General features: G+C 36.4%; 1 protein-coding gene across 1 annotated transcript in view; it reads left to right on the forward strand.

Moving 5' to 3' along the window:
• LOC109051145 (oxysterol-binding protein-related protein 5-like) overlaps nucleotides 1–22,423 on the forward strand; it is a 52,619-nt gene that overhangs the window by 26,511 nt on the left and 3,685 nt on the right. Inside the window, exons 2-18 of the mRNA XM_042752613.1 lie at nucleotides 2,688–2,844; nucleotides 3,575–3,648; nucleotides 7,180–7,260; nucleotides 8,403–8,504; nucleotides 8,586–8,789; nucleotides 8,869–8,953; nucleotides 9,037–9,199; nucleotides 11,760–11,961; nucleotides 17,264–17,448; nucleotides 17,563–17,644; nucleotides 18,817–18,915; nucleotides 19,166–19,262; nucleotides 19,351–19,449; nucleotides 19,675–19,772; nucleotides 19,872–19,961; nucleotides 20,173–20,309; nucleotides 21,344–21,523. Of these exons, the coding sequence (XP_042608547.1) occupies nucleotides 2,709–2,844; nucleotides 3,575–3,648; nucleotides 7,180–7,260; nucleotides 8,403–8,504; nucleotides 8,586–8,789; nucleotides 8,869–8,953; nucleotides 9,037–9,199; nucleotides 11,760–11,961; nucleotides 17,264–17,448; nucleotides 17,563–17,644; nucleotides 18,817–18,915; nucleotides 19,166–19,262; nucleotides 19,351–19,449; nucleotides 19,675–19,772; nucleotides 19,872–19,961; nucleotides 20,173–20,309; nucleotides 21,344–21,523 (2,114 nt within the window). The 5' untranslated portion in view covers nucleotides 2,688–2,708. The remainder of the gene's footprint in view (nucleotides 1–2,687; nucleotides 2,845–3,574; nucleotides 3,649–7,179; nucleotides 7,261–8,402; nucleotides 8,505–8,585; nucleotides 8,790–8,868; nucleotides 8,954–9,036; nucleotides 9,200–11,759; nucleotides 11,962–17,263; nucleotides 17,449–17,562; nucleotides 17,645–18,816; nucleotides 18,916–19,165; nucleotides 19,263–19,350; nucleotides 19,450–19,674; nucleotides 19,773–19,871; nucleotides 19,962–20,172; nucleotides 20,310–21,343; nucleotides 21,524–22,423) is intronic.

Consider the following 22,423-nt stretch of genomic DNA (forward strand, 5'->3'; position numbering starts at 1 on the left):
TAAACTAAACTGTCCTAAAATGTCAAATAATGTGATATTTTGAGACTAATATTGGCATATGACGTTGTCTTTTTAATATATATATATATATATATATATATATATATATATATATATATATATATATTGCATGCTGGCTGGACCACTTGACTTTGTTTTTTTTTTTTTTTTTTTTTTTTTTTCATTCTTATTAATAAATACTTTTATTAGGGAAAAAAAAAAACATATTTTATTTTATTTTATTTTTAATCCTAAAAGTTTAAATTATCTGATATTTAAGATAAATACTTTTTTGTTCCATCCATCCATCCATCCCCCAAAATGTTTCTGCTTGTTGGGTGGACAAGTTGACTTTGGTCTCACCAAAGGCATATTTAAAAAGCAATTTTATTGGCAAAAGTGATTTATTTTCTAAAATAATAATAAAAGATTACACCAAAGTGCTTTAAGATTTCTTAAATTTAATTTCAATAAGGATTTTTTCTTACTATGAGGACAGTTGTGACACCTTTACATTTGGACTTTATGCCCCCCAAAATATCAAAATACATTTTAATGCATAATCTAAATATATGATCATCATAGAAAATGTTTACTGGAGTCATTGTACAATATTTGTCAAACTGCATAGAAAACATTGTGTTCTATGGAAGAAAGTAAGTCCAATGAATTATTTTACATTAAAAAAAAAAAAATCTCCCATTTCTCCTTGAAAGAGATCTCTTTTGTAATATTCTTAGTTTTTCTTTCTTCATTATTCTTGCAGGTGTTATTTTTGTTTAGTCTATTCAGGATGCGTTTTCGTCTCTCTACCACTCGTAGTCTTGTAAACAGAGCAAATTGAACAGCAGCCAGATGTACTGGCCAATTGAATCCACCTGCCTTGCCCTCCAGCTGTGGCTCTGAGCTGTGATTGGTTGAGCTGACTGTCTGGCCACATGCAGGGTGGGGTTCATTACTCTGCAGAGCTTTAGTGAGAGAAAGAGAGGTAGAGCGGGGTTTGTAACTGTGCACCTTATAGACGCCGGCTCCCACACCCCCCTCAGACCCACACTGCAGCAGAAAGACTATTTTTAGCTCCTTTTCATGAGAAGGAATGATGCTGGGAACTTGATTTTGATGCTCTTTTTTGTCTGCAACTAAAAGCCCATGTTGCTTAGATTTGCTTCTTTGTTAAGTGTAGTCTTATGTAACAGAAAAACTTTCATTTCGCAACCCTACATTTCAAACCAGAATATCTAAAGAATGCATCTGGATAATTTAGTAAATATTTAAAGGTAAATTATGTAGTTTTTAGGGTTTAAATATTTAAACATACTGCGACAACTGATGATTCATTGATTCACCCCAAAAGTATATATATATACTATGGATGGGTAGTAAGTTAGGTTGTTGATGGATGGATGGATGGATGATGGATGGATGGCGGGTTAGATCATTGGATGGATGATAGATGGATAGAAGGATAGATGGATAGCGAATTGGATGGATGGTTGATGGATGGATGGATAGATAGATGAATGATAGATGGATGATAGATGGATAGCGGATTGGATGGGTGGAAGGATGGATAGTGGGTTGGATGGATGGATGGATGGATAGATGGTCAGATTTCAGTAAAGAACGTATTCAAACTGATTCAAAAGTTAATGAGTCTTTTTGAATGATTCATTACAAGAGTAATTTTCTAGGAAAATATTATAAAAGGATGGATGGATGGATGGATGGATGGATGGATAGTGGGTTAGATCATTGGATGCATAGATAAATGGATTGACAGTTGGGATAGATGGATGGATGGATGGACATATTTCAGTAAAGGACTTATTCAAATTGATTCAAAAGTTAATGAGTCTTTTTTATTGATTCATTACAAGAATATGCTCATACAGTAAGTCATTTTCTAGGAAAATATAATTGAAGGATGATGGATGGATGGATAGTGGGTTAGATTGTTGTGTGCATAGATAAATGGATTGACAGTTGGGATGGATGGATGAATGGATGGATAGATAGAAAAATGTATAGAATGATGTATACTATAGATAGATGGATGCATGATAGATTAATAGATAATTGGATGGATGGATGGATGGATGGATATATTAAAAAACATGCAGTTGAGTAAGTGATACAGATTTAGTTTGAAATTATAATTGATGGAAGTTTTTCAATGAAGGACTGATTCCTTGTTCATGAGTCTTTTTGAACAATTTATTACAAAAATAGGCTTATAAGAGACATTTACTAAGACAACATAAAGTCGTTTGCCATATTTTGCCATGTTGCTATATTTCGTGGTTGGTTGCATTTTTGTCTCTTTAGAATCAGTTTCACATCACATTTACAGACTTTGATTTTGATATATTTATATTCTGTCAGCTGCTTTTCTCATTTAGCATAAATGTTTATGTTGCATAAGCTTTCTGGTAGCATTTTCATCCAAGTTTCTGCAGACACGTACATTCCCTCACACACACCCACTTTGCTTTGCTGATTATGTATTACTTCTGTAAAGACAAGGACTGCGTAACACTGCTGCATTAATGTTACTCTGTGTGTGTGTGTGTGTGTGTGTGTGTGTGTGTGTGTGTGTGTGTGTGTGTGTGTGTGTGTGTGATGATCCAGTAGTATTTCAGCGCATTATGCTGCTTCAAACTGTACTGACATTACTCCTTCTCCTCCAGGTGGACAGACTGGCCGGCACAATGAAGGAGGAGAACTTGTTCCGCAGACGGTTCTCTCTCTGTCCCACAGCCACCTCGCCTCCCAAGATCGACCCACGTTTGCTGACCCGCAACCTGTCCTACGGAGGAGACAATGAACTGTATCCACTCAGCCCAGGTATCCATTCAATTCCTGAATGTGTGGAAGCACCACATCCTTCAAGCACAAGAGACACATGCAGGAGTTCATGCATAGCAATGGCCTGGAAACCACCTAAAACACCTGATAGATACAGTATGCACTAAAAACACTAAAAACACCCAAGCCATATAGCAACACCCTGGCAACCACCTATAAGACATGAACATTGCATAGCAATGCACTAACAGTGACTAAGAACCCCTTAGTGGCATAGCAACACCATAGTAACAACCTAAAACACTCAAGGAAAAGCATAGAAACATGCTAGAAGTGTCTAAGAACACCTTAGCATCCAGCAATGCCCTGGCAACCACCTAGAACACTTAAAACTGCATAGAAACCTGCTATAAATCTTTCAGAACACCTTAGCAACAACATATCAATGCCCTGGCAACCACCTAGAAGACACAAACATTGCATAGCAATGACCAATGACTAAGAATACCTTATTTGCATGGCAACACCCTAGTAACCACCTAGAACACCCTAGCAACCACACAAACAAATCCGATAGAAAAAATTCTGCATAATAAAGAAATAAAAATGTGAAAAAAATCATTTCAACTTCAGATAAGCTGACTATGTTTTAAAATATTTTATAATAATCATCAAAGATGTGATTGACTGTGGTGATTGATGTTAACGCTATGTTTGTGTGCTGGTGTGGGTGTGTGTGCGCGCGCATGCTCATGTGTGTGTTCTGCAGGGAATGAATCGGAGAGGAACGGTTTGCCCTTACTGAGGGACGAGGTCAGCCCGGTCCGCTCACCCAGCAGCACGGTGCGTTCAGCCCTCCTGGTGACTGCACACATGAAATATGACAGTATTATAATGCAGACGGGAAAGAGAACAGCCATAACACATCTATTACTTCAGCTACCAGCGCTAACGCTGCTAGTTAACCTCTCACTAAAGTGTTTTTTTTTTCTGAATGCTGCTAAATAAAAAAAGATTAAAGGATTCAGTAGACCTCTGCTAATGTAAAGGAAGTGAAATGAACTGCAATTAGCGCATTTCAAAACTCAGCCAATCACAGCCTCCCGTCTGCATTTCACTCTCCAGACAGTTTTCTGTGGGCTAAAAGCTTTTTGTAAGTCGGAGCTCACATCTCAGGCACATGTAAAGTGCATCTCTCCGTATCATGTGGTTTAAAATGGGTGAATATACAGTAAAAGCCTGTTATTCATTCACTATATGAGACATTAAACTGTAATACACAAAGATCTAATGCAGCATTAATGTGTTTCATCTGTGTAAACCTGAAAAAGAAGCTTTTAGCATCAGCTGCAGTTAACAACTATTATACTAATTGATCTATCAGTAATTTAATTGATTATTTGGATATTAAGATAATATTTTGATTGTTCTGTTTTTACTCGTATATAGATGTCAGTAGTTTATACAATAAAACATTGTTTCATATATATATATATATTAGGGCTGTCAAATGATTAATCACGATTAATCACATCCAAAATAAAAGTTTTGTTTACATAATATATGTATGTGTACAGGGTATATATTTATTATGTATATATAAATACACACACATAAATTATATATTTAGAAAATATTTACATGTATATACATTTATATATTTATATTCTTATATTTTATATTATATATAAATATATTTAATATATAAACATAACATATTCTTCTTAAATATATACATGCATGTGTGTGTATTTATACATACATAATAAATATACACAGTATACATACATATATTATGTAAACAAAACTTTTATTTTGGATGTGATTAATCGTGATTAATCATTTGACAGCCCTAATATATATATATATATATATATATATATATATATATATATATATATATATATATATATATATATAATAGGGCTGTCAAACGATTACATTTTTGATCTAATTAATCACATCCTTTTTTCTGTGATTAATTGAGATTAATCACACATTTCATGAAGTTAAGCATAGACCATTTTCTGGTTTCAAATGTTTATTTTGTCATCATTTGCTATATCCAGCAAAGTTAACCAAAAGATTGAAGAGTGATTCTCAAAAATCTATATTTTCTTCAAGCTTTTTTCAAGATAAAATTAGATGTCTTTCCAAAACAGGACACTTAGAAACTCCAAAAGGACAACAAAGAACCAAATGATATAAGGAGCCCATATAAGCACATATGAAAGAAAAAAAATCAAAAATATATAGTATGTGTACAGTGCAACAGCAAAGAGCTTTTTTACATTTTAGAGAAGCCAAGTTGCGATACCGAACAGGACCACATGGAGATGCCACCCCCCAAAAAACCTAAAACAACCGCCTGCTGATTGCATATATTTACTACAGTACACGCGGATCCATTCAGTATAACTAAACACAGTAAAATAAACATGACAAATCAAAACATTATTGTGAATGTGTGTGGAAACAACGTGAATGTACGAAAATGTCTGTGCCTGTGCATAAATACAATGTGCATTCAATGCATCAAGAGCACTCATACACGCATTATTATGAGTTATTATTATGGATTCACGCATGCTACTGTACGCCACCGCAATCATCTTTACCTTGACTCCAGTCTTCATCCATCAAACTTACTAGCGAGACTTTCCAGTCTAGAAAATGTAGTTTGTGTCTCATCTGGCCATACAGCGGTGGGATGTGTTGCCAACCCGTTCAGTCTGTACTTCACACAGTGCATGTGACGTGTGAGGGCTCACACTCTTCAGAGAAAATCACAGAATATGACAGAGCTTGTGTTTTAAAGCAAAACACACTGGAATTAATAATTCACTGAAAACGCAATGCGAGTCTCTGTTCTCTCTGCAATTTCTGATGTAATCAGCCTGGTTTCCTTTATATTAGCAAGTTTTGGACGGATTGTTTGAATGCATTCGCTTACTGGATCAGTGCACTGAAAACTTTCCCAGAGTTTAGAGGCTTAAAATGGTCTGATCGCAAGCAGAGAAGCAAAATTTGGTTAAAGGGTTAGAATAGAAATTGTGCTTCAGTAATTTTGCGTTAATTGCGGGTAAATTATTTTAATGCGTTAAGGATTGTAAAATTAATTGCATGCGTTAACGCATTAACGATGACAGCCCTAATATATATATACAGTAGTCAACATTTGAAGAGGATCAAAAAAGTTCATCAAAGTTGTCCTAAAACATGCGCAAAATATGATCGTGGTTTTGTGCAGCTTGTCAGTGAACAACGGGTCTGTGTAGTAAATGCTGCTCCACGTGAAAGCACGCACGTGTAGAGATTTACCACTGATTACAGAACCGGCTTTACTGATGAGATGCACATTAAATATCATGCCGATTTATCATGCATCCCTTATATATATATATATATATATATATATGTGTGTGTGTGTGTGTGTGTGTGTGTGTGTGTGTGTGTGTGCGTGCGTGCGTGTGTGTGCATGTGCGTGTGTGTGTGTGTGTCTATAATGATTACAATGTAAAGTAATAAAAAAAAATCACATTTAAATAACTGAACATTTATAATTGTTACTATTATATAATGTTACTATTTATAGTGGATTATATTTCTAAATGTATTTTTTAAGAATCACATGTATATATATATATATATATATATATATAAAATTTGTCTATAAGGTGAATTGAGTAACATTTTCACGTTTAAATAACTCAACAAAATATATGATGTTTAACAATGACATTTAATTGCATTTGCTTAATTAAATGATGCTAACATTATATAAAAATATAGTATAAAAATTTAGATGATAGAAATGAATTTTTCATTATTTTAATATGGCAACACCAGTGTAGGTTTTTTTCTGTACCTACATCAAAGACCCTGATAACTGATCATGAAATTTAAAGCTGATGATTTCCATTATCCATTATTCGCTGAAATAGTGTTACTGTTTTTTTCTGGGCACTGTTTGTATGAACTGCTTTAGAGGTTAATTTGGGTCTAAGAGGCAAAATGTCTTCTCCATATTTTGGTCTGATCTTCAACTGACACCCACAGCTGACCAAACAGACCTGCTGCATTTAGCCTGCTGCCTTTTGCTCTTCGTGTGAAAGAGTTGTGGCTGGAAGTAACTTTGGTTATTTCACAATTACTATAATAATATAGTTATACCAACATAATATAATTATAATTATTATGGTAGGACTTTCTAAAGTCAACCCATTTGACATAACATGAAACAGGATATTGTGAAATGTCATATTTAGCCCAGGATCAAGTATTATGAAAGCAAACAGGGTCAATTTTGATCTCATGTTGACTTCGAATGAAAGTTAAATTGATTTTTCTGGGATTTTTCTTTTTTGGCTTCAGTCTGAATCCAGGATGTTTATCGGTTTGGAGAAAGAGTCTTCCTCGCCCACGGAGAAGCTGGCAAGGAAAGAATCGCTTAAGGTACAATGTGCTTCTCACTCCAGGCAGAGTTCCTGACCCATTTTCTCCAAACATCAGCTTGTTCGTGGTGTCAGTCAACAGGTGGAAGGCATTGAACCTGTGAACAAGCATTTCCTGTACTAGAGAAAATACTGAGAAATATTTATTCAGATATTTAATCCAGCTTTTCATCTGGTCTATTTTTCTTCTTACTTTGAACAGCTACCAATTTTATCTAACCAGTTTGCATGCACGAAAGCTCTGTGACTAATAGCATTCTGTGTCATTTTTGGACTGATAGCGGTTAAATTTGCAAAATTCAAAACATCAGCCCCGCTTCCTTGTTTTTGCTAGAGAATTAAATTTACACAGAAATGTCCCACTCTTCATGGGAAAAACATTTATTTTAGGGGGCCATGCCTTCTTTCATAAAAAATTGTTTTGTTTTGTTTTGTTTTGTTTTACTTTATTATTTTATTGTAGTTTTAGTTTTAAAAGGCTGAATCTAATGAGCCACTCATCAAGTGTTGCTAACCAAAACTATTAAAACATTTTTTTTTGTTGTTAACTGAAATTAAATACATTATAAATATTAGATGAAAAACTTAAACTTTTTTTTATTTCAGTTAGAATTTCTATTTAATTTCTAATTTCTCATGTTCGTTTAAGTTCTGAATTTACTGAGGTACTAAAATTACTAATGCTAACACTGAAATGAAAATAAATACAGCTACATTTATAAAAGGTAAAACTATAAAAATGGCATAAGCATGTACCAAAAGTACTAAAACAAAATAAAACTCAAATTAGAACTGAAAATATAAAAAGTTACTACAAAATAATAATAAATGCTGTAATTAAAATGAATAATCATTTATATATTTAAATACAGTTTCTAAATGCAAAATTTAAACAGGTTTGAATTGTCGTGAATCCAACTTTAGATGAGTGATGTTTGCACTGTCCAATCAGAGTTCTTCTCCGCAGTCTAAAATAACATCATTAAAGTTTAGATTTAACAGTGGTGAATAAGTTCTTTGACATTGTATATGGTGCACTCTAGTGTTCAACAAGTTTTTGAGACATTTTATGTCTTGCTGCCCACTTGCGCCCCCTAGCTAATATTCAAGCAATGCATTAAACCTTGACCTTTCATATGGTAGGTTCAGAAGAAGAACTATCGACAGGAGAAGAAGAGGGTCGCCAAAGAACTGTTCAGTGCACTTAAGGATCCAAGTGTGGTTATTATGTCAAACTGGCTAAAGGTTGGTAAACCTCATCGGTTTTCATTTTAACATTGAATAATTTGGCAGTTGCTTTAAGGATGCACTTTTTGAATGCATCAGATTCGAGGCACATTGAAGAGTTGGACGAAATTGTGGTGCATCCTGAAGCCTGGCATTCTCCTGATATACAAGACGCCCGGTTCAGACCACTGGGTGGGAACGATTCTTCTCAACGCCTGCAAACTCATTGAAAGACCCTCAAAGAAGGACGGATTCTGCTTCAAACTCTACCATCCGCTGGACAAGTCCATATGGGCCATGAAGGTTAGACACAAGCTTCTCTGAAATGCAACGTTTGGCTTGAACTCATCATTGGTATTGATTGGTATCTGTGTTTTTTCAGGGTCCTAAAGGTGAATCTGTGGGCTCCATCACTCAACCCTTGCCTAGTAATTACCTGATCTTCAGAGCAGCGTCTGAATCTGATGGTGAGCATTGGCATTTGTCTTCTGTAAAACTGTCTTCTCAGTATGGAGTCCATTTGAGGATAACAGCCTGTGGTTTGCAACAGGACGCTGTTGGATGGACGCTCTGGAGCTGGCTCTCAGCTGCTCCAGCCTGTCAAAGATGAGCGCGAAGAGCGGCAGGGATGGAGATCTGAGTGGCTCCTCTGAGTCCTCACACATACTGCAGCTGCTGCAGAGCTCGGCTCTCACCGACCAGGACCTGCTGCAGTGAGTCTCTCTACATCAACATACTGCTGAGCGTGTTCACATCAGATGCAATGCAGTTAAATGACATATTTGTAAATGTTTTCTGACAATATGACTGAATTTTCTCAAACATTTTTGGCCAATTTCTTTTTAATTATTTAAATAGAAATCAAAGAAAAAGAAAAGGAAAATATTTTTATATAATATATATATTTTTAAATACTGCTATAATGTATACTAAAAAAATACATCCAATTAAAATAACTGATTATTGCTAAATGATAAAAAAAATCTGAAATTCATCAAAATGGCATTAAAATTATTCACATCAGGTATTATACCATTAAATAATATGAACTTATGATTGGCACTGTAACTATTTGCATTAACAACTATATGATTAAACTGACAGGAAAGTAACGAAATATTCACAGAAATCATTTGGTAAGAAACAGTTCACATTCAAATCTGTGCAAATGAACTTACATGAAAGTATAAATTACACAGATTTTTGGGGGAATAGTTTTTGGTATCAGAAATATTTGTGTAAACAATATGACTAAATTAAAAGTGAGAAATTCAAAGAATTAATGGTCAAATTGTTGTTGTTCACTGAAAAAAGAGCATTTAAGAAAATTATGTATCCTCCAAAAACTACAAAACTATATACTTTCGATATGATGTGACTAAATGACAGGGTGTATAAACGTATGAATTATTTTTGGAGAACAGTTTTTAGTACCCCAAATATTTGCACAAACTACTGAAAGTGTGAAATATTCTCTTACACTTTTGACCAAATTTTTATTTGTTCACATCAGATACATTGCCACATGAAAATATAAATTATTCAGATAGCAGTTTTTTGGTGATTATGTGGGATAATGTGGTTTGAATCTAACTCGCATTGTGTCCAGATCCAAGCTTTTGTATCTTTTCAACCAATATTATAGTCAGCCACCTTCAGAGTATGTTACTGTGAAAATGACCTATTACTGCTCTTATGAAACCTTTAATGCATTAAATGGGTGCTTAATGACTTGATGGACATTAAACAACACCCCCAAAATCAATATTAAATGCTTTATTGCCTCCCTATATGTACAAAATTATAAACTCAATTTGTACACCTGGTTACAGTAAATACCGTTTCACCTCTCATGATCTTTTGTTTTGGACATTTAGCAAAACTGCATGTCTGCTAAAACATCTAAGATTGAAGTTATAAACTCTTGTGTTTCTGATAAGTAATTTTTCGAGTTTGTTGTTTTTTCTGATATATTTGTGATTTGGTTTTTAGCATATTACTATTCAGTGGCTTGACAATCCTCTAAAAATCACAGTTGTTCATTATTATTATTGCATCTATTTATATTATTATATTTTTATTATTCAATATAATGTAATATAAATGCTAAATACTTAAATACAAAAAAATCAATAAATATATTTATTATTTAGAAAAACTACAGTGCTAATACTGTGAGACCTACATTATCATCAATCAAAATCAACAGCTAAAATCACAGGTGTATGACCATGACATCAAATTTTGAATAATCGCCAAACATTAATAGCAAATGTACATTATAATCAAATAATATTCCAATGAGATTCAAAGTGTATTTAAATGACAGTTTTTCTGTACCTGAGAGGAAGTGAAATAGTAGACGTTGTTTGCCAGTGATATCCTTCAGCTGTCAATCATTTATATATCCCAAACCCGCCTCTTTCTATCGGCTTTGAAGCTCTCGTCCAATCAGCTGCGTCCTACAGGTTTACGTGACAGGCAGAGGAGCAGGAAGAGATGAGGAGAATGTAAACCCAACACCACCATCAGCACAAACACACACACTCGTACAAGCACATCAGACAAGCTGTGAAGCAGGAAAAACAGCTTTAGAAAACACGTTACTGCAGAGCTTTCCTGTGCAAACACCAATACAGACAGGAACTATAGAGGGACATCACTGTGTTTCGACTGTAAGCAAATACTATTTCTGAGGTTCTCTCATTTTTTGTTTACCAATCTTTGGAATTTCAGGAATAATATATTCTTGGCAAGGTAAGGACTCATTTTTTTTGCTTGGCTCGCTGGTCGTTCTTGCTGACAGCTGGTGACGCAGGACAGAAGCTGGTTTTCCTGTGATCTCTGTGTGTGGTGGACACAAAGAGATGATTAAATGTCATGCTCATGCTCCGATTATTAATCCAAGACTCTCTTACCAGCCAGATGATTCATATTTCTCTATAGAGACTCATTGCGTATTGCAGAAATTTAGAAAATAACATTCACACTCATATAATGAACCTCTTGTGACCATGGTGACAGCCCTGTCATTCAAATTACTCACGAAGATGATCATCATGTGGTTTGTTGCTTTGGCAACTGATCTGGATGGGCTTTGAACGTGAACATAATAATAAATCTCACTGAGATAAAGCAGAACGAATGATTAATGTTAAAGAAATTGATAACTGATATAACAATTAAAGAATAAATAATAAAAATGAAAATAATTGCAGAAATTCAGCTGAATTAAATCTCACATGGTCATTTGTTTGTGTGATTTTGTTAAAGTTTGAATGACTCCATGTTGGAAAACCATATGGAGAATGATGCCAACTCTGACAAATCAGAGAGGGAGGCGCATGAAGACTCGGACAATGCGGCCAATGAGAACGGAGGCAGACTGACGGAGGAGAGCGATATGGACCAATCGGATGACGTGTGCCAGCACGCCACGGTGTTTGTTGAAGAAGCCCATGAAGAGATGGGAGAGGTGATACATTCATCACAGTGTCTGTTTGGTCTGAATGAACTGCTTTGTCTAAGCAGAACTAGTTAATTATGTTTCGGTTATGCAGTGACATGTTAAAAGGGTCATGTCGTGGAAGACATGCTAAAACAAAGATACATTTTGTGTTAATCGATTGAAATGTGAGTGCTATTTTTAGGCTTAAAATGTTTAAAACCTAAGGAATTTAACAAGACTCATGAGTCAGCATGAAACAATACAACAATTCAATGATTCAATTCAATTCAAAAATTAAGTGTGGGTCATGAAAAATGGGTGCAAATTATTGTCTAATTGAAACTTTTTTGAGAAAAATTATTTGCATAAATTACAATATGTCTAAATTAAAAGCATTAAATATTGTTACAATTTTTGTTCTGTAAAAAAATAACAATTGAGAATTCATAAAACATATAACCAATCATATCAGGTACTATGCGCCTAAATGATTTGAACGCATGAATTACTTGCAAACAATTTCTGTCACAAAAACGTCTTGGTTACGTACGTAACCATCTTTCCCTGATGGAGGGAATGGAGAATAGAGGGGTTTACTTGAGAGCCCCAATCCGCTCTGACTTTCAGAGAAAACGTCAATAAATTTTAGCTAGTGGATTTCGCATACCTGAGCTACACCCCTGTGCATTCAGGTATAAATACGTGACAGGTGCATCCACTTATCAGGTTTTATGCTGAGGAGCCCAGAATGTGTACCTGGCAACCAGCGATGGTTCAAGGTTGTGGCATGGGTACGTAACATCTCCTTTCCCTCCATCAGGGAATGAGGGTTACATTGTAACCAAGACTTTCCCTGTCTGACGGTCACTACAAGTAATGTCGTGATGACATAGGGGGTCCATGGAAAGCGCCACAACCTGAACCCCACAACAACCCAGTAGAGCTGTGTGTCAGACAAAAATGCTACGCGAGGGTCATAACCTTCCCAATGGCCCAGTGCAAATTCGCTGACCTTGGCACACGCAGGAACCAAAGGTGAGTACATCGCTACTGGAGATAGCCAAGCCACTGTTCCTACCACAAAAAAAAATTTTCTTAAGAGAAGGGATTTCGACCTTCGTGAAAAGTCCTTCACACCTTTCCTGTTTGTTGTTACAGGAGGAGGCAACACTCTGAGTGGAGTGGGCTCTCACACCCAGGGAGCATGGCTCTCCTTGGTATTGGTATGCCAAGGTGATGTCATCTACTATCCAGTGGGCCAACCTCTGCTTGGAGACAGCCTTCCCTTTCTGCTGACCAAAGCAGATAAGGAGCTGCTCAGAGCTTCTGAAACTTTGGGTGAGGTTCACGTATATGCATAATGCTCTTACGGGACACACCAACGCCAAGGATGGATATGCCTCCTCCAGGGGCAGCACTTGCAGGTTCACCACCTGATCTCGGAAGGGAGTGGTGGGAACCTTGGGCATGTATCTAGGCAGGGGTCTCAAGACAACGTGAAAGTAGGCCAGCCCGAACACATGGCACTCGTCACTTACCGAAAATGCTTGGAGGTCCCCAACCCTCTTGATGGAAGTGAGCACAATCAAGAGTGCTGTCTTAAGAGACAGGAACTTCAGCTCAACTGAATCGAGCAGCTCAAAGGGACCCTTTTGAAGTCCAGCCAGGACAACAGAGAGATCCCAGGAGGGTATCAGGGGTGTCGTAGGAGGATTTAACCTTCTGGCACCCCTCAGGAACCTAACGATCAGGTCATGCTTCTCCAGGGACCGGCCGTCCACTGCAATGTGATGTGCTGCAATAGCAGCAACACACACTTTCAAGGTGGAGGGTGACAGCCTACGCTCCAACCTTTCTTGCAGGAGACTCTAATTGAAATTCTAATTGAGCATCTCTGGGGTTCTTCTCAGTGAGAAGATTGAGCTCCCCCACAATGTGGACGGCAAACAGCTACTTGAGCTACGTCTGACTCCAGAGGAGGAGATGACGGGTAAGCTGTGACATGTGACGTGATCATAGACCACCCTGCCGGTTGATGTACAAGACAGCTGCAGTGTTGTCTGTGTGGACCAACACGTGCTTGTCTTGCAGCAATGGCCAGTACTGCCGCAAAGCCAGATGCACTGCCAACAGCTCTAGGCTGTCATGAGCCCAGAGGCTGCCTGCTCATTGCATGTAGCGCCCCAACCCGTACTGGAGTCATCCGTCGTGACAACATGCCGGGTCACTTGTTCTAAGGACACCCCAGCCCGTAGAAAGGCAAGGTCTGCCCAGGGACTGAATATGTGGCAACACTCCGGTGTGATGGTCACACGAAGTGAACCGCGATGCCATGCCCATCTCGGGACTCGGGAGTGTAAGCAGTGCTGAAGTGGTCTTATATGAAGCAATCCAAGGGGCGTGACTGTGACTGCAGATGCCATATGCCCCAGGAGCCTCTGAAAGAGTCTCAGAGTTACCATGTTCCTTCCTCTGAAGGAACTCGGGGAGTTCAGCACTAACTGGGTGCTCTCGTTGGTGAGATGCACTGTTATACTTAAAGAAAAGAGAAAAGAGATCTTCTGCACGTGTGAGAGTTTGCTCTTTTCCCAGCTGACCCGAAGCCCCAACTGGCTGAGGTGCCAGAGCACCAGGTCCCTGTGATCACACAACCAAAGCCCCACTTCCATGATGAGCCAGTCGTTGAGATAGTTGAGGATCCTAAGGCCCACTTCCCAAAAACAACAACCCACAAACCTCTCCACGACCTTCATAAAGACAAGGGGGGACAGGGACAGACCGAAGGGGAGGACCCTGTACAGCCATGCCCAACCCTCGAACGCAACCCGTAGGAACAGCCTGTGTTGAGGAAGAATCGAGACATGAAAGTAAGCGTCCTTCAGGTCGACCACTGCAGAACAATCCTGCGGCTGGATGCATCTGATGATGCGCTTCTGTGTCAACATCTCGAATGGGAGTTTGTGAAGGGCCCGATTTAAGACTCGCAGATCCAGGATTGGCCAAAGGCCACTGCCTTTATTTGGGCACGATGAAGTAAGGGCTGTAAAAACCCTGACTTTATCTTGGCTAGAGGGACAAGCTCGATTCCGTCTTTCAACAGTAGGACAGCAATCTCATCGTGAGGACAAGGGCATCTTGAGCTGCCACCGAAGTCTCGAGAACGCAGCTGAACCTGGGGGGGTCGCCTGGCGAACTTAATCATGTAGCCAAGTCAAACTGTCCATATGAGCCAGTGGGATGGGTTGAGCAGCACCGAGACACGCTTCAAAAGCTTTGTGCAAGTGGCACCAAAGGGACAATTGACGCATCCACGGTGGGGCAGTGGTGGGAAGTCATGCTGGATGGCACAGAAGGCATCATCATAGCAGGACTCCCCATGTCCCCAGAGGGACTGGCCAGAGATGCGTGGAGAGTCAGCGTGTCTCTGAGCTGCGATTTCTTGGCTGCTGGTGATAGGGGGCATCGTGGGTGAGGGTGAGGAGGCAGCACGTCATTCACTGTCAACCCATGAGCCTGATAACCCGGAGGAAAAGAAAACTGCTTTTTTTTTCAAGAACGTGGGTATGGAACTGAAACAAAACAGAACAAATGATTTTCCACCTGGCCCTCCTCCAGGGGAAGGAGTGGCACTGTCGCCATCTCCTGAAAAAAAGCAGCTTCCCACATCTCCGGGTTGCCCATGTTAGTGCTGCTTTGTCATCTTTTTAGAGGACTTAGGGGCTGGCTGGGACATGGAAGGCACCGCAGTCCTACGAGAGCACACGATAGTGTCTCAGCACAGGGTGGAGGTGCTCTCAAGGACGCAGGGGAGTCTCTGCACTGCTGAAAACTGGTGGGCAAAGTCCTCAACAGTTGTGATGAATAGGCCAGCCTGTGAGATGGGAGCGTCAAGAACGTACACTTTATCAACATCTCTCATCTCAGCGAGGTTAAGCCAAAGATGGTGTTCTTGGTCCACAAGCATGGACATTGCCTTCCTGATAGACCACGCTATGACATTTGGGGCAGACCCGGCGAATCTTCATCCTCGGAGGATGATAGCCCATCCCCCGAGGCTGCGATCAACATCCGATCCTCCGGGGGCACACTGAATGAAATGCTGGGACCGTCACGTGCCGAAGCCTCATGAAGCTTCGTGAAGCCATGCTCATATGCTCGCAATGAACGCATGAGTAATCCACGAACGCAGCTTCAGCGAACTGAAGACAATGGTCGTGTCCATCAACATAGGACAGGTAACGACCTCAACTAAGAGAACATGGACGGAACGGCATCTTTAAAAAGACGCAAGCCAACCGTGATGAGAAACTACTCTTTAAGTTGAAGCACCCAGGGGAATTGCTGAATCAACAGAGACACCGCTGTTTGTGCTGTCACGCCAACTGGGAACAGCTTCTTTCTTCCAGTCAGAACGAAAAAGGCTTTGTGGAGAAGAAATCATTCACGCACTCGGCTTCGAAGAAAAAATGTGGATGCACCTGTCATCTATTTATACCTGTATGCACGGGGGTGGCTCAGGTATGCAAAATCCACTAGCCAAAATTCATTGCCATTTTCTTTGAAAGTCAGAGTGCATTGGGGCTCTCAGGTTTTTTAGACTACTAACAATTTATAAAACATCCATCCATATGTACAAAAAATGTTCCTAAATGCATCCGACTTTATGAATTGCTTAAATTAGAGTGAATTTTTTTTTTTTCAGGGTACAATATATATTTTCATGCTGTAATTATATAAAAAATATATATATATGTATTATATGTAATTTAAATGCATATCGTGATTGTATATTTATCTATACATATTAATAAACAATGTTGGATTATTTTAATTACTGGTATATATGAGATTAATAGATTCTGGTATATATGACATAAAAACATTTTCATGTCTGTTTTTTAAATCCTGATTTGTTCGTCACTTTTGACCTAGGAGGATAACCTTAGAATTTATGGCGGCCATTTTAAGATCACATGACCAGTCAAATACTACTCACTTTATTTTACTAAGCCCCAAATATTTAACACTTCTAGTTGCAGAATAAGTTAATTATGCCTGTGAATATGGCATTTCCATGACTGCATTGATAACAAAACTGATTCTACATCCACATCAATAGGGGTCAATATAAATTCAAAGAGTAGTGTAGTATTGGCCAATAAAATGGATTAAAAATTGATTGGTGCGCCTTTAAAACAGTCAACAACACCAGCAACTTTTATTAAGAAGAACATAAATGACAATAGGTACATTTGCCTTTATGCATTTAGCAGATGCTTTTATCCAAAATGAAAGGTGTATTAAGGTATATTTTCTGTTGTAATCACAGGCTGGCGAGGCGTCACAGGTAGAGACAGTCTCTGAAGAGAATAAGGGTTTGATCTGGACTCTCCTGAAGCAGCTGAGGCCAGGGATGGACTTGTCTAAAGTTGTTTTGCCGACGTTTATCCTGGAGCCCCGTTCATTTCTGGACAAGCTGTCGGATTACTACTATCATGCCGACCTGCTGTCCCAGTGAGCACCTCATGAGCATCACTACTGAAAACAGACACACTTTACTGAGACTAGCAGTTTTAGCTTTCATTGGGATTGTTGGAGAAGAGATGAAGGTATATATTTGTGTTTCAGGGCTGTGATGGAGGAGAGCCCATACAGCAGGATGAAGCAGGTCTTGCGCTGGTATCTGTCAGGCTTCTACAAGAAACCAAAGGTGATGTGGGTGAAGTGCTCATGAGCCAATTCATAGTAGCCAAGTTTCCATACATGATTTTTATGCATATTTTGGAATATCACATAAAAAACTGGACAAAAACACTAAAATATACTGTTGACAAGTTTTTAAATGTTTTTTAATGTATTCTCTTAAGTTCACCAAGGTGGCATTGTTTTGATTGAAAACAGAATATTGTGTAATATTATTATAATGTAACATAACCATTTTCCATTTGAAAACATTTTACATGTAATTTTTAATTTATTATTATATAATTTTTCAATGTCACATGATCCTTCAGAAAATATTTTAAAATGGCGCTTCATAATTTTTATGAAAATGTGAGGAATTAGAAAGTTTAATAGAAAGAAGTATTAGTAATAGAATATTTATTTTAAAATAAAGCTGTTTCTAAAATTAAAAATATATATTTTATAAACAAAAACATTTTTTTTAACATTCTAAAATAAAACAATGTAATTATTATAAAAACAAAACAATATATTTACTTTGAAATAAAAAAATATATTTATTATAAAATAATTGAAAAGTCATTTAAATATAAAATGTTTAAAAATGAACTAGAAACACCAAAATATATTGATTAAAAGATTTATTTAATGTGTTTGAAAGACGTATCAAGTATCAAAAATACAGCAGTATAGTAAAATTTTGTGAAATATTATTACACTTTAAAATAACTGTTTTATACTTTTAATATATATTAAAATGCATAACTCCAGTCTTCAGTGTCACACGATTCTTCACAAATCATTCTAATATTCTGATCTGTTGCTCAATAAGCATGTATTATTATTATTATTATCAATGCTAAAAAATAATATTTTCATTGAAGCTTAATATTTTAGTGGAAGCAATTTTTTGATTAATATATAAAGTTCATAAGAACAGCATGTATTTGTTCTTTTGATACATTATTATTATTATTATTATTATTATTATTATTATTATTATTATTATTTTGTAACATTATAAATGTCATTACTTTCACTTATTGCATCCTTACTGGACAGATCATTAATTTCTTTTAAAAACAACAACAACAACAAAACTGAACAGTAGTGTATACTTCTCAAGACATGTATTTATCATTAGTGTGTGCGTATGGTTTATATTTACACTAATTGTGTTTCTCCAATGTCTTTCAGGGGCTGAAGAAACCATACAACCCTATTCTGGGAGAGATGTTTCGATGCTGCTGGCTGCATCCACAAACAGACAGCTGTACATTCTACATCGCAGAGCAGGTGAGACTCTACAATTACAATAAAATAGCTGACATTGGGTTAAATAAAAATGAACAGACCCAGCGGCATTTTAAAACAATATACTGATATTCAGTTTTTGGACACTTTCTGGTTGTCTAAATGTCTGCAGTATGAAGTGGTTAGTCTGTCTTCCTCTGCATGCAATGTAAACATGACGACAGGCTCTGTTCGTAATAACAATGGAAACCGATAAGCTCGTGTGATAAGCGGTGGACTTTTGTACTTTCAGGTTTCTCATCACCCTCCGGTTTCAGCTTTCTACATCAGCAATAGGAAGGACGGATTCTGCATTACTGGGAGCATTCTGGCCAAATCCAAGTTTTATGGTATATAACGTTCATACTGCAGTTCAAATACACAGCCTATGTGCTGTTGTTGTGATGTTGGTTGTAAGTTCAGTGTGATTTCTTAAAGGGAACTCGCTGTCTGCTATACTCGATGGAAAGGCCAGACTCTTGTTTCTCACCCGAGATGAAGAGTATATCATCACAATGCCGTACGCTCACTGTAAAGGTGATGGACCTTAAAGTTCATAATTAAATAATGTGCAGAATTTTAAATTATATAAAATTTAATATATTACTTTTTTTATTGGTGTATTTATTTGTGCTGTTTTTATTATTAATATTACTAAGTACTATAATATGTATTTTTAATTGTTTTATACACATAAACGCATAAATAATAACTGTCAATGTTAATGTTTTCATGGAACATTGTATTGTGTCTTTCTTACAGGGATTCTGTATGGTACAATGACATTAGAACTTGGCGGGAAAATCACCATTGAGTGTGAAAAAACACAATGTTACACAGAAATTGAATACAAATTGAAGGTAATTCCCAAACCTAATCATGCCACTTATTTATTTATTTTTAATCATAACCTTATAATCTTAATCTTATAATAACTGTTGTCTTTTTCTCTTTTCCAGCCTTTTCTTGGCAGCTCTTGCAACGTTAACCAGATTTCTGGAAAGATCCGCATGGGGGAAGACGTTCTGGCTACAGTAGATGGGCACTGGGTAAGAATCATTTCAGACACTTACATAAAAGAACAGTCATATCAGAAACATTTCTTTCAAATTCCAAAGTAAAGTCTAATAAAATAAAGTGAATCATATTTATAAAATCAATTATATAATCATCATTTAATCTAAAATGAAATATATTGTAAAATAAACAATACTGTTAATTACGTAAGAATTTTATGTAAGAATCCAAATCTTTCTGCAGGACAGTAAGGTGCACCTGACTGAGAAGAGGACGGGCCAGCAGGAGGTGCTGTGGAACCCCGGTCCAGACATACGCAGACAGCGGCTGAAGAGACAGGTGGTGCAGGTGGACCAGCAGGAGGCGTTCGAGTCCGAGAGGTGCACAAACACATTCACATCACAGAGGAAGAGAGAGCTGCACTGTATATAATAGGCAACATCTGAAGAGGATCAAAAAAGTTCATCAGAGTTGTCCTAAGACAAGAACACATTTTGGTTTTAGATTTTAGAACAACTTTTATAAAAGGTTTTGATCCACTTCAGATGTTGACTAGTGTAGATTATCCATATGCAAGTTGATTTGTGATTTACTATGCATTTTTTATGTTTTATTTATTTTAATTACTGATTTTTTTTTTCTTTTATATAATTTTAGTAAAAATAATTCATTATTATTATTATTAAAATATAATAGTATAATAATAATAATGCTCATCATCATGATCAGTAGTATATTCACACACACACACACCAATACATCAATTGAATAAGTAATAAAATAAAATATATATATATATATATATATATATATATATATATATATATATATATATATATATATATATATATATTATATATATATATATAGCGGGGTAAAATAAGTATTGAACACATCAGCATTTTTCTCAGTAAATATATTTCTAGTATATAGGTTTATTATTTTATGTCTTGTTTATATTTTTAATATACCTTTCATTCTTCACATTTATAAATCATTACTTTTTATTTCTAAGCTATTTTTGGTAAAAAATAAAAGCCAGAAATGTATTACACTTCTGGGGCTCTTTAAAAAACTCAAGCTCTGGTAAAACATGTTCAATAATGAAATGAAATATTAGCATAAATTCTGCATGCTGACGTGTTGTCAGAATACATGGCTAATACATGACTGAGTGGAGAAGGGTGTTTTTTGGTGTAGTTACAGGATCTACCAGCAGGTGTGAACTGCTAACGCTAACCAGTCAAACCTTGTTGAAGACTACAAATCACTCTTGGATCTCTTGAATCTTGACCTCTGAATCAACTTTGCAAAGCATCATTAAATATGACCTTCATGTTCTGGTTAACAATCAAGCACAAAGACCAGATAACAGCCACTCACAATAATTTCGTGTCGGTGTGTTTTCCTGCAGGCTGTGGCAGCATGTGACCAGAGCGATTAGCGATAAAGACCAGATGAGAGCCACGCAGGAGAAGTTTGTGCTGGAAGAGGCTCAGCGGCAGGAGGCCAGAGAGCGAGCCGAGCGGCCCTGGAACCCACGACTCTTCACCTTCAACACCGACACCAACGAGTGGCACTACAAATACACAGAGTACGTCCACAAGACCATTAATTACCATACACACACAATACAGAAAAATGATGCGCTTTAAAGCACATTTTATTTATTTTTATTTGTAACACCTTACAATAAGTTAACATTGGTTATCATTAGTTCACATGAACTAACAATGAAAAATACTCATTGTTGGTTAGTTTTTTACATTTACTAGTAAATTATTGAAATCAAAAGTTTTGTCTGCTAATATTATTTGATGGAAGTGAGTTAACAAAGATTAATAAATACTGTAACAAATGTATTGCTCAATAATAGATAATGTTGAGTAATCCAATAACTAATGTTATCAAATGTGACCTTATTATGAAGTGTTACCTTTTGATTACATCATATATTATTATGTATTATTAAATTAACAATTGTTAATAATAATACTAATTATTTATTATAAGTAGTAGTAATTGTAGTTAATACTATAATGTTATTTATATTTATATACAATGATATATATTTTATTTACTTGTATGAGTATTAATTTGTGTGTGTTGTTTTATTATTTTTCATATATAGAGGCTTATTAATTATCATACACAAATGCTACAGAAAAATAATATAAAAGCTAAATATAAAAGCTGATACCCTACTTTTCAATTATGCATATGCTTTTATTACATATTATTATTATTATTAATAATAATAACTATAATATTATAGAAAATTGTGTATATTTGATTTTTTTTTATGAATATGAATTTTCTATTTATTGTAATAAATCAACATTAATAAGTGAATTACAGTATTTTTATTTATTAATCTTAAAATGTGTAAATCATTGCTTTTTTCCAAGCATTTTTAATTGCTAAAAAAAAATTACTAAACCACAAATTTGGCAGTGTTCCAGAAACTAATAATCTCCTCGTCCTGATTCTGTTC

Source organism: Cyprinus carpio, chromosome B25, assembly GCF_018340385.1.
Source record: "Cyprinus carpio isolate SPL01 chromosome B25, ASM1834038v1, whole genome shotgun sequence".
NCBI lineage: Eukaryota > Metazoa > Chordata > Actinopteri > Cypriniformes > Cyprinidae > Cyprinus > Cyprinus carpio.